Raw genomic sequence first — 17276 nt, forward strand, 5'->3', positions numbered from 1 at the left:
GGTCGGGAAGTCTTCCTCTTGTCGCATATTTAGGGTTTCCTGGATGCTGGAGGTTTTAGGGGTGCGTCGAGGGGGGCGACTAGGGGTTGCCCTGGCAACCGGAGTATCGCGAGAGGGTCTTCTCGGCGTTGCCAGGGTAACGCTCTCTCGCGCTGGAGGATTCAATTCGTGAGAGGGGAGGGGGAGGGGGAGGGGGAAAGATACCAAAGAGGATACGTGGAGGAGCAAAACTGAAGAGACGGATGATCCTGATTGGTGCTTCTTCTTGGATTATTGTATTTGATGGTCGGGATGTTGCCAAATTATTAGGGGTGAGTTTATTAAACAACCCTTATATGTATGTGTATATATACATATGCGTGCAAAAAATTTTTTCAGGCATACCTCCTTATGGGAAAAGACGAAGGAGCGTAATGGGATGACGGTTAAGGGTTGGCGGGGGGTGGTGGGAGGGAATGGGGTGGAAGAACCAGGGTATGGATGAAGACGGAAGTGACGTGGGGATGAAGGAAGAGTTATGAAAAATTGATCGGACGCGATATCTCACGTTTAGGTGAAACTCCTGAAGTAAAACGAGGCACGCGCTGCTCGTAGATCAAATTCCGGCGACTCGAGGTTTAATGTAAAACTTAAATAACGATACACGTTGCGCCGTCGCGTAAATGGGATATAATCTTATGAATAAGTTCGTGCAGGGGGCAGGGGGCAGGTGTCCGGGCTGTTTTGTACGTGTAAACGAGGTAGTGGATATTTTTTTAATTACATTTTTCTTTTTTTTTCGTTCAAAAAATAATTTTTTTTTACACGGGCACCCTTTGTATTTGGCAAGAAAATTCGTTAAGGCGAAACCAGCGAGATGCTTATCGCTCCTGTGGAAAGTTCGATTAGCGCAGCTGTCGCCATGGCGGTTCGCCAAGTGCAGGAGGGGTGGTAATGGACAGGGGGGGGATTGAAGTTTAAGGGTTGGAAAATTAAGCAATGCTCTACTGGGGTGGTGGTGGGGCGTAGTAGGGAGCTCGTTAGAAATTTTGGTTTTTTGTTTTACTCAGAAATTAAGTGGGGTTAGGTTAGGCCTTCTGTGTTGACTTGCCGTCACGCACTAAATAACTTGACTAATAAGGTGCCCGCTTATACCGGGTGTACGGAAAGATTGGGTAATGGGCTAATGGTTAATGGCCGACGGTGGAGGTGCCTGGGCTCCTCCTAAATTTGAGAAGAGAGTTCCGGCCGGCTGGTAGACGTTGGTGGGGGGGTGGGGGGGGGGGGAGGGTTAATTTTAATTTCCTAATTTTTCCCACCCCATGCCGCGCGAGCCAAAGGTAATTTCCTCCCCAGAAGAGAATAGACGTAATTACTTAACGCCTCCGCCAGCCCCCCCCTCGCCCCTGGCGCCCCTCTTATTAAAAGAGGATCGCGCCCCTGAGGACTCGGAAGCAGCGTTTGCCGAGGGGTGGTGGAGAGTACGCCCATGGCAGGGAATTTCTGGATAACTGGTAGGGGTAGTTTGAGGGGACAGCTTCGGAAAAGTAGGGGTTGCCTTGGCTAAGTAGGCTCGGCCCTCTTAATTCCACCCTCGAAATTCATTCGAATTCATTCGAATTCATTCGTATATCCAGTATATTGAACTGATCCCTACCTTATCGACCGGTATAGCCCGTTCTACCGGTCAGATCCGAAAAACTTTAATCATCCCTTCAAAAAAAATTTTCCTGCCAATTTCACTGGTGGGAATTATGATCGACAATAAATCCCGGGTTTTTCTGGGTAGTTGACAATTGTAAAAAAATTTTTTACGAAATCGTCCCTCCAGGGGACGAAGGAACGTCAAAACACAAGGGGACGCACGAGACCAAAGATTTCTTAAAATACATATTTTGTAAATAAAATCGTAAAATTTGGTAAATTCTCTAAAGCATCCCCTTGGTCTGTTCCAGCATACTATATATATATACAGCACTAAAGCGCTGTCGAGACCAGGGGTGGTTTTTCGGGTCTACGGTGGTGGGTAGGGAGGAGCCATCTTGCGGCCTGTTTCGGGGTAGCCGTCAATTGATTCGTCCCCTCCAGCAATAGCGACGCTGCAGTGGGTAGGGGCGTCGATTCAATTCGAGGGCAAAAATGCGTCGAGGGGGTGTGTCCCGTCACGTAATCCAAGCGAAGGGATTGGCTGGCGATATCGTGAATCGTAGGAACTGAGCGAACCGGCAGCCAATGGCCGAGCTCTGGGTGGGTACCAGGACCGGTTTCTCGTAGGAGCATAGAGGGGAGCAGCTATGCTTTGACTCCGAAGGCAGATAGTGTTGTGCCGTTGGCTCGTGCCGTGGTTCGCCCTGACTGCCAGGTCCCTTTGCTTCACGAAATCCCTATATATTTTGACCCGTGAGCGATTGAGCGTTGCGCGAGTAAAATATCATCGAGCGATCTTTCAATAGATTTGGAATAATTTTACAAACAATTTCTTAAGTGCATAATCAGTGATCATCAAAGCACGATTGTTACACACGTGGACTAATATTTTTTAAAATAATTTTTTCTAACAAGCGTATACACCAGGATCGATCCTTGATCGTCCCTTGTTATCTAGTGATTTTACTCAAGATCAATCAGTGCTCTGTGATGTATGGTTTGGTTGGCAACAGTGATGGATTGGGGACTGGATTAGGTTTTTGGGGTTGACCGAAATTGTTTTTTGGCTACGACGTTTTAGAAAAATTTTTTTATATTTACAAGGGTTGTGCATCGGATTCTTCTTCGGGCTGATCTCTTTTGCAAAAGGGTGTCGAAGTTCGTGGTACTGGAGATCAATCTTCTCGTGGGGATTATCGTTACTTTGACGTCACTCATGTCAATCGGTCTTAGCTAATTGCCTGGCGACAAGCAGACCAAGTTCAAGTCCGTGAAGTGTCGGTTGGTATTAATATTTTGTGCTGCCGACGGAGAAGATAATTCGGATCGATGAGGAACGGCCGACGGGAAGCGAACAGTACGAAAGAGGGCCTATGATGATACTGGTAGTGTCCGATAGGGAGGCTGAGATGAATATCCCTAGTGAAGGTTGATGAATAATATTTACTGATAACGCCGATGATCCTGATAAGGAAATTTGGAATCAGGTGGCGAACAGTCACGGAGCGTTGCCTTGGGGAAGAGTGGATGATGAACTTTTAAGAAAGAGATCAGCAGGTTCAGAGGCCGTAGAAGAGCTAAAAAAGAAAATAGCAATAATAAATGTCAGTGGTGAAAAAATAATACAATTACCTAAAGACAAACCGGACGGACTCCTTGAGGAGCTGCGAGTCGCAAAGTTGGTACCAAAAATGGTCCTGGAACCAGGAGGTGGTCTCTCCTTCCCACCGCCTCCTGGTGGCGGTTCCGGTGCATCCGGTGGTTCCCTCTTAGCGCCAGGTAGACTTTTCCCAAGGGCTGCACCAGTGTTTCCCTTTCATCTTACCGGATGGCCACCTCATCATCCTGTCCTGGGACAGGTGCAGAGCCAGGTCCAGCAGTCCATGCAGGCTCATCATCAAGCTGCCGCAGCAGCCGTTAGGTTCCTCAGTCATCATCATCCACACCATCCACATCCTGCATTGGGAAATCATCCTCTTGCACCGGCCATAGCCGCTCATCATCCCGGTGCTCATCATCTTCATCATGCCGGTGATCACGGTGACGACGACGAGGATAAGAAAGGTATTGAAATATATTGCAATACGGCGTACCAATTGTCTAAGAAGAAAAATAGTATGACTTGTCATTGATTACGTAGAAAATCATTAAATCGGCCTGATCCATGATTTCTAGGGACTTTTACTAGAATCCGAGAGCCACTCGTAAAATTGGGCGAAACAACCGAAAATTAATGACGGGGAAAGATGTTGGGTGAAATTTTCGTATTACCAACTTATCCTAAAAAAAGTACCCCTCAAACGATCCCTAGGGATTCTTGTAACGTGGTCAATCATAAGATCGTTTGGTAGGCTCCCTGGGGATCGCTTAACGGGGAATCCCCATCGAGAAGAGAGTCCGCAACCCTTCGGCTCTACCAACCCGTCGGTAAGAATCGGTTCCGGAGCCGCGAAACTTCACGAGGGTGGAAATCTCTTTTTTTTACGTGATCCCATTCGCACCCCTAACGTTTGTTTATTCTTATGGTATAACCTAACTTGGTCTTTGGTATCAAACATTCTTCAGGACTGCCACCTCTTAGCGGATCGTTTCTCCTTGGCACGAGAGTCACCTGGGGAAAAATTTACTTTTCCCCTATGCCGTAGAAAAACGTGGGGATAAAAAACACTAGGCACTCAGTTTCACGGAGTTACCGGTGTCTTCGTGGAAAGTTCTAGGGAATTTCATGGATTACTAATTATAGACTAAACTTCGTTCACGGCAATTTGGGATGCTGGATTAACTTTTGAAAAATTTTCACTTTCAAATTCGGTCTTTTGCTTCTACACTCGTAGATCAAACGAAGTAAATGGGTTTTATAATTTTTAGGCACCGCTGGATGCCACTTTTTATTTCTAGTACTTTTCATCGCGTGACTCGTAGTTTCACATTTGACTAGAAAAAGATAAGAATTATTTTTATTCCACTTATGAAATCAATTGATCCACGAATAGATTGCTGAATTATGCCAAAAGTAAAATTCGCAATAATAAATAATTAACGCTTTTAGGAAATTAATTTTTTTTTTCTTCAAACTCCCTACAATCTCCCCAGACACGTCAGCAGTAAAACTTCCGATCGACAGGTTAAATTTCCCTGAAATATAGACGGCGCGCAAAAACCGAATCTTAGTCAGTAGCAAATCGTAAATCTTGTTTTACATCGCGTAAAGTCTCCTTTAATTTATACCACCGGCATGACATCGTCATTAAATTCCCTAGGACCGAAGTAGCCTCATCGACACAGGTACTCATTCAACGTCTTATATACACCAGACACGATTTTCGATTTGAAAAAGAATTCTACCTGCAAATAAAAAATTCTAAAATTTTCAAAAATTAATTGGCCCTTATCAAAGCACCGTGAATGAAATCAATATCAGAAAATAAGTCCTGTAATAAAAAAAAAATCGCCCTATACATGCGACAATATAAAATTCAAAAAAAAAAAATATATATATCTACATAAATAAATTTCAAAACAAAATGGCGTCCATAAAAAATTCCTACAGGACTTTAAGAGAACTATTAGACCCTCCACCTTACACTGGATGTACACAGGGGGAGGGTTTGGGGGGGTTGGCAGGACAGGATCGCGAAAGACCCAAAGAAAAAGAAACCCAACTGACGCAGGCTCCGGGTAATAACTTAATTTAAACTAAACTACAGTTTAATAATTCTCGGCGAGGCCGCCCGTAGTAGATGCAGTCGGGCAACCAGCAATTTCAGAGCCGTCGTTAACTGCTGGTCGTTAGTCCCTTTTCAAAACTTTTTTCTCTCTCGACTCTACCTCGTCCCCGACGTCGGACACTTCGAACTACGTTCTGGCATCTTCCTCAGCAGCATCCTCAACCATCACCCATCGCCAGAGTATGGCCCCAAGACATCCCCCAAGTGACCCACCCTACGATCCCCAGCCACAAGCCAATTTTCAAATACCGTTGCGTGTCGCCCATAACCTTTTCGCGGCACTGTGAAGTCGGACGTAGTCACTGACAAATTGAATTGTCAAAATTCCATTATGAAAAAAATTTTTTTTTTAAAATCAGGCCCTATACCACGACGGTTAACTCAGTCCCACGTATAAGACCCGTTTGGTGAACACTCTTTTTCTATGCTTATACTTTCCATACTGATATCTAGTTTTCTCTTGTATTTTTTTTTTTTTTTTTTTGAGTGCATGGTTACGACTGTGTTTTTGCCTTAAGTCTTATCCACAAGTGGAAGAAAGACGCCCGTTTGACGGTCGAGTAATTGGTCCCCGGGTTCCTTATCGACAGGAGGCGCGCGATGCGGGCGACAGGAAAAAAATGAGAAAAACATTAATTAAATAGTTTGAATTATGGTGAGGATGAATCGGTCCCAGGGGGAGGGAGGAGTTCGATGGCAATGGCGGAAAGGACCTGATACGGTCGGACGAGGAAACTATAAATATTCGATGCATTTATATGCTCCGCTAATTGTATCGCTTTGATAAGTATCTACCTTAAATTACTTTTCGAGTGAAGCTGCTGCTGGTCGATCAGGCCCAAAACCATTATATAAAATATACAGTACGAACTGGCTCCTCTTTCCGATCTGGGCCTTGCCAATATGGCGTTTATCATTAAAAAGAAAAAAAATCACACTATACAACCCTACAACAATCCCGTCATCGAAACTACGATTCGTTCAAATTTCCCAACTGTTACTGTAAGGCCCAATTTTTTTCTTTGCAATATCCAAATTCCACCCTTTTCACAGTATCCATTATATAAAATACACAGTACGAACTGGCTCCTCTTTCCGATCTGGGCCTTGCCAATATGGCGTTTATCATTAAAAAGAAAAAAATCACACTATACAGCCCCACAACAATCCCTTAATCGAAACTACGATTCGTTCAAATTTCCCAACTGTTACTGTAAGGCCCAATTTTTTTCTTCGCGATATCAAAACTCCACCCTTCTCACAGTATCCGTTCTGCAGTGTGAACGACCTTTACTAAAATCTCCCCCCACTAATCATAATTCGAGAATGTACATGAGAATACACGACAAAAACATTTAACGTAAATTCGTAATAACTCCAAGAACGCTCAAGGTCCCATAGCGCTCACGAGCTACATAGCTCAAATTATATCTCAGTGAGATATAATTATACGTAATACAGCTATTCTCATGAAATCGCCCACGTATAATAAAATTCACTAGATTTTTTAACTAGAAAATATTCCCTACTCCACCGAGCCCAATGAATTCCCCTAGATTTCAATTCCCTGGTATGCACCCGCAAAACAAAAAATTCCCTAGGGCTCTCTCGAAACAATCCCGGCTGATCGATTGGGCCCCTCTAATAACTTACTCCAATGCTCTAATTTACGTAGGAGCAAAACGAGCGAAAGCCGACCTGTCGATGAGCACGCGACGTGGATAATCTTCTCCCTGGTCAAAATGACACGCCAAGGGCTGTAACGAGCTGTGTTTAGCGATCGGAATCCCGCAGCGGCCCAGTGCCGGCAGGGTGCGTGTTTCAGTTATTTTTTCTCGAGGATTGAGCGTGCCGCCATAAATATCCATCGGGGTACCATTACTGCCAGGGACAGCTCACCGTTTAGGAAACGGTTTGTTCGTATACAGTTATTACATGTATGATTAAAAAATATGGGTAGACGGGAATTAAACAAAATTTTTTCACCCATCCAAAACACACTTGGATTACTACATAACGAAATTTACCATATGCCACAACACGGATAGGTTGTGACTCTATCCAGTCGGGTGTAGCGAACTGGGACTAACAATCTCATAGCTCAAAGTCAAGACTACTTTTCTTAAACGTAATTCAGCTCGTTAGCAACGTAACGAGTATTACCAAGAATTGTGAGAACGTGTGAAAATTGTAATCGACTGTAATCGAATCTGCGGACAAGTTCCAGCACTGGTTCGACGAACCAGACACGTACAAGACAGTCAAGGAGGTGCGTGTAGACTGGACCGTGTTCGCTGGGGCCCAATAAGGCCCCACGGTGTAACGATACCTGAATTTTACGATAAAACGCGTAAAAGGTGGAAAGTCCGTTTACCGTATAAAAATCCAACAGTGTATACATATACACGCTAATACAAACTCGAGACAGTGAGTCAGTATAACCAACATAACAATACACGTCAACGGCAAACAAGATTGCACGCGAACAAATTAATATATAATTAACTAGTCACCCGGTAGATTAAATCTCCTTATCATGCACCCGATAGCAGTTCCTATAGTCGGTTCGTAATAAAATTCTCGGATTAGCCTGTCGCCACTTGTATATACTTTTTTTGCTAAGAAATAAATACGGTAGCCAAAAATATTTGTTCCCTGTAATAAGGGCCCAATAAAAAATATGAGTTAAAGCGAAGGGCCCAAAATTTTCGTGACGCCCTCCCTCCCTTCCTCCTGCCAGCCCGGCTCGTTACTTCATAATGGTGGAAGTCGCGAGTCTCGAGTCGGCCCTTATTACCGGAGATATTTAATTCAAACTCGTCCGGACGGCGAGGGCCGGGGAGACTGGCGAGCATGGCAAGGGGCAGGGGGGTGGCGGAGGGTGGAACCGGGCGTCAGGAGGATTGATGGCGTCTAGATGCAAATGCAGTCAGTCCGGCACGCAAGCAACGTATCCACCTACCGACGCCTTATGCCAGTTAACGCCTTACAGCTTAATAATCTCTTTTGAAACGGGTCCCGGCTAAATTACTTTATTATCCCTTTTCCGATCCTTTCTAGATCTTGTTTTCTTTTCCATTCTATTTTCTTCCATATTCCTGACGCCCCTGACCTCCCTTGGCCACGTAGACAGTGAAAAACTCGCGTGCTGCCCTTACTACGTTAGATCTTCGTTTTTGAAAAAAAAAAAATTTCACAGTAAAATGGGCCTTATCAAAAATAATTATCAAAATATCAACGGTAAATTATTTGGGCATTTTATTAACGAGCAATAATGTATTTCAAAACAACGCGACCGTATCTACGAGATTGGGAAAGTTCTAGAAGGTTCTAGAACAATGAATAAAATTGGGCCTTATGTACTCCTGTACCCACCCGAAGGACAGAAGCCTAAAGATATGCTTCGCGCTTCGCTTCCCTCTCCGTATGCTTTCCGTAAGGCCCAATTTCGCACAGCTAACCCCACTACCCGTCTAAACTTCATTGGGCCTTACGAGAACCCCTCTTTTCTTAATGTCGAGGAAATGACTTAATCGTCTGCACCTTTTACACGGGACACCTCTTCTCGGAATGACATGCGCAGTCGCTCACGCGCACCTTCCGCTTTTTTTTTCACCATCAACATCTCTTTCACGGCTAATTGTAACGTGTTCCTCGATGTACTGCGCTACCTCATATTCCCCTCGCTACTCAAGGAACACTCGACCCGCGCTCTCTGGACCTAGCTCGCTTGTAATTTCAATTTAATTACATGTTATTTCGGGTGTACAAGGAGGCCTTATTAAACGCCTTAAGCCAGCACGCCATCCTGTACTTTGCCCGTAGCCATAACCTTCAATATCCATAAGCATGACCATGTGTCGGTATACGTGAATCTTTTGATCCAGCCTGTACTCACTACTAAATATCTACGTCCACTACTACCTGTCTGTACTAAGTGTCTGCTACTGATCCACTAATCTAAAAATACCTGACAGCGAAGGGGTGTGCTTTTATTAGACCATGACAAGAGGAAATTGGGATATTATTCGAGATTAAAATTTTAGCGGGTTATTTGAATTGGATTTAACTGAGATATGTGGGTTTTGAATGGGGGGGTGATTTTTTTTTAAATTTTCAATTTCTGACTATGACGAGTTAAGTCGAATGCACCGTGTACTTGGGAGTATCCGACGTGGTCGTTTATTTTGTAATTCATGAATTATCGGTAATAAGGTATAGTTCGATAAGTATCTATAGTCTGCTGCTTAAGATATGAGGGATCAGGCCTGAAGCACTTGCGAATAAATCGCATCTAATTACGCGATGTTGCTAATGCGGCTTGAAGTATTTCGCGACCTTATCTTTCGGACTTGTATGACTTGCCTAAAGGGTGGATAAGGAGTAGGTTGGCTCCTGGTATTTTTTTTCACGTTTGGTTAAGTCGAAATTCTCGAGAAAATAGCGTTCTGGAAGATCAGAGCGTGCGCTTTTTTTTTAATCCGAAAAAATTGACCAAGCGATATGCATCTGGAGTCTTATAAAGATTCGTAGGCTTTGAGGTGAAATAGGGTAATATATTTGAAGATTTAGGTAAAAGCAAGAAAAATGGTAATAAAAAAGGATTAAGGTTGTCGGTAAGTCAGGAAAATAGTTATGGAAGAAATAAACGTTTCCGTTTTATAAATCGGAAGTTCCGAAACGCGTAAAGATAACGGGGTTAGTTATTTTTAGAAAAAAAAAAAAAAAATTGAATTTCACCCTTAAAAGACTTTCGTCGATCACGAGAACGAGGGCGGTGCCATTTTCTTATGACCATGACCAATTCTTTTTTCTTTTTTTTTACCTATTTCTATTTTCATATCTTTGATAAAGATAACTCCTCGACCACGTCTCCATCATAATTTCGGATCTCTTATTCAATTCCGCAAGTGGGGGCATTAGCATACATACGAGTTCAAAACAATTGGGTGGGGGGGGGTGCAGATCCTGGGACCGATAAAGGGTCCTGGAACGCAGATCGCCCTCGTAAAATCATGAAATTCCATGTTTATTCAATATACTGTTTAGATAGACTGTCCCTTTGTTAGAGTGGTAGCGTCGCGACGCCTCTGGATACTCCTAGAGAGCCGATGCAATGAATAAGAAAGAATAAACATAGTGATTTCTAAATCAAATTCCTGACATAGCTGATTCGATCCCGATAACTCACCCCTAAAATAGTCCCAGTAGGCGTAAAACGAATAGACCCTTGTTTAAGGGTACAAAAATAATATATCCCTATGACGTATTTCGAGAGCTAAATTCCATTTTTCTTATTCCAGGATGCGACGGAGAATCCGACGAGGGTGGCAGCAAGAGAAGACGAAGCAGGACCAATTTTAGCAGTTGGCAATTGGAGGAGCTGGAAAGGGCCTTCCTGTCCAGTCATTATCCTGACGTCTTCATGAGGGAGGCTTTGGCGGTCAGACTGGACCTAAAAGAGAGCCGCGTGGCCGTAAGTATATAAAATAAAAGAAATATAAAAAACAAGGCTAGTAAAATTATCACCAGTTGGTACCAACTGTCTGATGAAAAAAAAAATTATCCCAAGGTCATCCAGTATCAGTATAGATACACCCTGCAGACCAGCCACGAATTTAAAGTGTCTTGGATGACCGAGGGATCGACGTCGGGCCTAGCCCGAGGGGTGGTTTTCGACCTTCGACACCGGTCCGACTCTCACGGGGGTAGTTAGTCCATCTGCTTCAGCTCGGTTACCTCCGAAAAGGGACCCTTCTACGCAAATGGGATCCAGGGGTGGCTAAAGGGGGTTGGTAGAAACTTGTGGCGATTTTCACCGGATAACCCCTAGTGCTCTTTCGGTCTAGATATATTATCAGTAATACACTATAGCATCGATACCATAAAAGAGACAAGATTAAAACAAATGACCATAATTCACGAAAACCCAAAAAAAAAAGAAAACAACCCTTAAGATCAATCGAACAAATTATCCCTACCGTACGATATCCTTAATCGGGCCCAATATCCAAGGCGATGAAGTATTCGTAAGTCCCAAATTTGTCTATACTGCATTCGACGTAAGTCCATAGAGCAGTATAGGTAAACTAGGGAACCCTAGTGCACTATGGAGGGGATATTTGAAAAGGCAATGGGGGTTATGGGGTGAACGTCAATTTCACGGCCGGTCGGACATGCTTTCAAGGGTCACCCTATTTCTCAGTTAATACATCCATACGTCCACGCACGTCCACCATACGTATGGGGATATATTTATATTTATGTTCTGCGATAGTCGAGAAACACCATACGAGACAAGAGCCCCCTTACGGCTTCTGTCGTGTCGGAGATAACACGAGAATCCTTGCCACGTACCGTAGGGTACACAGGGTGGTACCGTAGCACGTGTGGTTAATACATATGTGAATTTTGTCTATGGTGTTCACGGGTTGACTATATATATATATGTAGGTATATGGTGTACAGTTGCCAACCGAAGATCGGTAGATAACGCCATAGGAACCCATGGTGACACAGTCGCCCCATGCATTTTTCCCTATTCACACGCGAGTCCCAGTTTTTCACCCCGTAGAGAAGGACAAGTCCGATTAGATAGCCTATCGACGGAACTTCGTCCATTGATAAGTTTAATACGCCGATAATGAAGCGGTGCTTAAGTCCAGGACTCTAGGACGCCGGGGCGTCGTTAATCATGGACGTCCGTGACAGAGGAGAAGCGTCTTCGACTAATTGTCAGAATCAAATTTCAAGATGGTGTAGGAGAGGTTGACTAAAAAATCTGTATCTACGGGTTGAATCAGGAGCGACAAGTTTTGTGAGTGCGTGTCACGAATGAGTCGTCGGTCCCATAACGCTAGTTGGCAATCACACCGGTCGCGCGTTTCCGAAGTATAATTAGTTGGGCTTTCTCATTAGAGGACTGTGTGTTGGGTTATTCGAGTTGGTCAGTTGGGGTAGTTTTAAACGCGAAGGAATTATAGCGAGAGGGGTGGTGGTTAAGGTGTACGTGTATCCAGGGTAGAAGAGTCTCAGGGTGGGTGGGTTTATATAGGGGTGGAAGAGGTGGTGGAGGAGGGCAAGGTGGCGGAGGTCGCGGGGACGACGACGTTGGCAGCCACGCGAAAGTGGGAGTTGGGGGGGTCTATTGATCTTTGGCTCGCGTGAGACCAGCGCCACTTACCGTCCGCGGTCACCCCTCGCAACCGATGTCTTCATCGTCGAGCACGAGAACCACCCCCGAACTAGGGTCGCTTTTCTTTTCGTGTGAAACAACCTGTAAGCGGGGTTGGAAAAATGAGGTCCTTTTCTTTGCTGGTTTATTTATTGGATCTTTGTACTATTTCTGTTCTCCAGGTGTGGTTCCAGAACAGGAGGGCCAAGTGGAGGAAGAAGGAGCACACGAAGAAGGGACCGGGTAGGCCTGCTCACAATGCTCATCCTCAGAGCTGCAGCGGGGAGCCGATACCGCCGGAGGAATTGCGAAGGAAAGAGCGTGAGAGGCGGCAGAAGAAACTCCTGAAGGCGCTGGAACGTCAGCAGAGAAAACTCGCAGCCAAGGTGAGCGACATCTTGAGAAAGATCTGAGATGATCATCTAGCAAGGATGATCCGAGAGGCTGTGCGCCACTTTTAGTTTTGTTTGGTTACCCTTATTTTCTATCCGCAGGGCATCTCCGTGGACCTGTCCACTCTGAAGGCGGAATGGGAATCGAGAAGCGCCGCAGCATCCGGTGGTAGTTCTTTGGGACATCTGAGTGGCTCCTTTGCTCATCTGGGGAACAACGAAAGTAGCGTATCCGGTTCCGGGAACGACGCCAATGAGGAGATTGACGTTGTCGGGGGTCTGGACTCTTGTAGTGAGAGTGGTAGCGAAAGGGTTGACTCTGCTGCAGATGGTTCAGTGGACGGAGAATGTTACTCCAGGTTAGGAGAGACTGATGCTAGAAGAGGTCACGGGACGGGATCCCATCTTCAAAATCCCAACGGGCTGGAGCTCAATCTGGAGCTGAATCATCAGCAGGGAATTCACCACTGGGGACTGAGTCTTCTGGAGCGAAGACGGGAGCTGGTGAATCTTGGTAATTCTGGTCTACGTCCAGGGTCCAATCGTCTTCAGGAAGACAGGGTCAACGAGGACGAGGTCCAGAGTAGCAGCATAGACCTATCAGTCAAGGGGAGGGAAGAGAGAAGAAGATTGAATCCGTTCTCAATAGACAGTCTTTTGGGTAACAATAGATCAACGACGCCTATGCAACAGGATACTAGTACCGGAAGTACGAGCGATCAACGCGTCCCGACGCCCTCGATCAATGGACGTGAATCCAGCACGCCACCTAATAACGGCACGGCGTCTCCAACCTCGCCGGCGTCGTCCTTACCCACGTCACCCTCCACGACGTAGTAACCAAGGACGCGAATGGGTCTGAACCTTCTGGAACGTTCTGGAACTCGACCGGAAGCAAGACCTCAGAAACTGGAGGAAAGACTTAGGGGAAGCATATATCACTTCCGACATATCTGCAAATAAAAAAAGGCGTATCCGAATAGTAGAGTCTTTCGTTTAGACTCTTTTGGTTCGTTTTCATTTGCACCTCTTTAACTTTGTTCCGATTTCTTTCGTTCGATCGAACAATTTTTTCGCGAGAAATGTGCAATAAGATTCTAAGTACGAGGGAAAACGTGTTCAAATTTTTTTCTTATCATCCACACGAAAATTCGAAAAGTGAATGATAATAGTCACGAGGTAACGATAAAGTTGCTCTAAGAACAGAGTGGTATAAATACGTCGCGTGTATGTATCCAAGAAAAGGAAGGAAAAAGAAATTGAAAAGAAAAAAAAGAAAAAATGGAACGAAAGATCTCATTGTATTTACTGTAAATAGCATAAAACAATTAATTTAATGGAACTAGTGCTAAACGGATACCTAGTGTTCGATTGCGAAATATTATTTGAAGCAATAGAAGATTTGCCTAAAGTGTACATAAAAAAAAAAAGAAAATCTAGTAGCATAGAAATGGCGGCAAGCCACTGTCAAGATGGCTGCCAACAATAGTGGATTAATACTTGGAGCAAACTTTGGGTCACTGAGTACCTTCAAGTAATCCATGTATAAGGGCTGGACTCGCGTGCCTAAAAAAAGACAAGGGACATGCCGTAAAAACATAAAAAGACATGCAAGACAGTACCTATCGTATATCCATTATAAATATATTAATTTATTCTCAAATTATACGAGGCTTCTTCGATAGCAAACCCAAACCAGTCCATATCCTCTCCCTGAGGTACAGCAGTACCTAAATATCTGAATGCGAACACAATGGTACATTGGTATAGCACCAGGTACCAGCCTACAGGAATTCCATCAGGCTTACCAGCATACGACAGAAGAGGCCACGTGCAAGAAACAACAACAAAAATAACTAATGTCCAGACAATACAAGTCTCACCTGATAATTTACGTCCTGATGAATAGCCATAAGTCCCAACAGAGACTACACGAATGTAAGTGAGCTATTGAGCGAGTAAGTCCCATCTTGGGGCTCTGAGCTATACAAGTCCCAGATCAACCCAACAAAAAGTCCATTGTGTCTGCCAAGTCACAACATTAAGTATACGCACCAGGACTGAATTACGTAACATAAATAATTTCTCAACCACTCACAGGCTCTTTCACACCCCTTTAAACGTCAGTAGGATTTTCTTTTCACTTATGCGAAATTATTTATCAATTTTTTTTCTATTATTTTTTAATTAATATTTCGAACAATTAAACACAAGAAATACAGGCTAACTAGCTTTTATTTTGTAATATCTTATATTCTCAGTATCACTAATACTCGACGTGCGTGATCAGCCAGCTGCTGGTCCCAAAACCTTCCGCTCACGATTTTTGAATAATTTACACCGTCATTAAGAGAGCTTCGTGATGTTAACGGACTGCGCAAATGATTTCGTGTGGTTTCGCCTTAAGCCTGATATACATACCTATATGCATACCTGTTCCGTGTATTATGCATACAGTATAGTTACGTATGTGAATTCTTCAGACAGCCGACGGGACAGGTGATTCTTTAGCCTTTCATCGAATTCCAGTTTGAATTTTTATTCCATTAAAATACCATTTGTTATTTGTATCTGAAGACGCATTGAAAAAAAAAAATTGAGCATTTTCAAAAATTTATCTAAACTATTACGTTGGTTTGGGGGTTAATAAAAATATTATTATTTTTAGATTTTAAGGTTTCCCCGTGTCTTACCCCCTAAAGGGGTATAAATCTATATTGTGACGTGATTTTTCGATTCACGGTCACAAAGCGACTCAGGCTACCGATATTCGCTTTCTGGTTCCCTTCGAATCGCCACCCTGCTCAGAAGCTACGCTCTCGGGTTGATTCGTATAGTTACGCCAATGCTCTCGTAAGGTTTCGATATTGTTTAGTTGAGGTCGAGGTGCTCGATTCTGCCGTGGGAAGATAGTCTCCACGTACCGAGTTGCCCGGCAGAGGAGAGGACCCGACGGAGACGTCTCCACGGACCGGCAGAAGCCCGGGTGAGATACCGGCGCCCCGCTGGAGATGGGCAAAGGGCTGTAGAGCAGGCGGAGATATAGTTTTGATAAGCTTAAGGGCAGAGGAGTGACCCGAGTTAAGGACGTGGTGCCCAGCTGTCGCCCGATGCCCTGGGGAAGCGGTCGTGGAGGATCTCCAAAAGTTACGTACCGATTCGCTAAGGAACGCTCTCGATTTGGTTTAAAGGGACGACTCGAGGGAAAGGAAGAATTATCGGCTATAAGTATCTCGACCAATCAAATGATCAGAATGATTAGTTCTCGAATTTGACTGTTGTCAAAACAGTCTGTCTCGGGGCACCGACCGAGGTGTCACGAGCTGCCTCGCGCTCCCGTGTTGTCTGTTTATAGTTTTTCTAGCCGTGTTTCGATCCGGTATACCAAGTTCTCGCTCGTGTATTTCTCGCGTTGCTCTCGCGATATCCAGGCAATTCTCTGGATTTCCTGTGAGTCTTCCGGAGGTGCAGTGCCGTGCCCCAGTGCAGTGCCCACCCGAGTGTCTCCTGGATGCGATTCTCGGCCTTCACGGATCAGCTGCACCAGCTCCGGTGAGTCTCCCAATTTATTAATTGGTGAAGGGATTTCGATTTGACACGTCCGATTCGTTCTGTTACTCCGCTCCCGTTCGCGCACCCAGTTGCGTTCGCTGATTTCACGCGACCCCAAAGATCAGCACCTACGGTTGCGTTTCTCGATTTTACGCGTCCCCAAAAATCTACAGGATCCGTTAAGTTGTCGCACTGTCCGATACAGCTCCGGTGAGTCTCCCAATTGCAGTGCCCACCCGAGTGTCTCCTGGATGCGATTCTCGGCCTTCACGGATCAGCTGCACCAGCTCCGGTGAGTCTCCCAATTTATTAATTGGTGAAGGGATTTCGATTTGACACGTCCGATTCGTTCTGTTACTCCGCTCCCGTTCGCGCACCCAGTTGCGTTCGCTGATTTCACGCGACCCCAAAAATCTACAGGATCCGTTAGGTTATCGCATTGTCCGATAGGTTCCGTCAGATCTCTTGTTTCGGCGGAGTTGGGCCTGTTCCACCCCAACTCCCGGGTCATACCGGCTCGTCAGTTCCCGGTGAAAAAAGAATTGGCTGGCGCCCGCCTGGCTTGCGGCTGCCTGAGCGAAGGTCGAAGGTAACGTAGGTTGGTTCTCGAAAATACTTCGTTCTCGTATTTTTCGCTATCGGTGTCGAGTTAAGGAAAGATACGTTAGAATATATATTTGCAACCAAGGTGTAAGTCGATCGAATCCAATAGATCAGGCGGCAGATGCTTCACCGGTTATTACCAAGGGTCGAAGGTCAATCGCTCGCATAAACCATTTAGTCTCGATCGACTATCGATACCGA

General features: G+C 44.8%; 1 protein-coding gene across 1 annotated transcript; it reads left to right on the plus strand.

Annotated features, from left to right (window-relative positions):
* Window positions 1–2510: 2510 nt before the first annotated feature.
* On the plus strand, window positions 2511–14586 carry LOC107264705 (the record flags this gene model as incomplete). The annotated part of the gene is given in 4 exon segments (XM_015733247.2): window positions 2511–3690; window positions 10658–10830; window positions 12711–12914; window positions 13023–14586. Coding segments are annotated over 4 exon segments (1485 nt in total). The 3' UTR covers window positions 13758–14586.
* Window positions 14587–17276: the final 2690 nt, after the last annotated feature.

The sequence above is a fragment of the Cephus cinctus genome, unplaced genomic scaffold, assembly GCF_000341935.2.
Source record: "Cephus cinctus unplaced genomic scaffold, Ccin1 Ccin1_scaffold0189, whole genome shotgun sequence".
NCBI lineage: Eukaryota > Metazoa > Arthropoda > Insecta > Hymenoptera > Cephidae > Cephus > Cephus cinctus.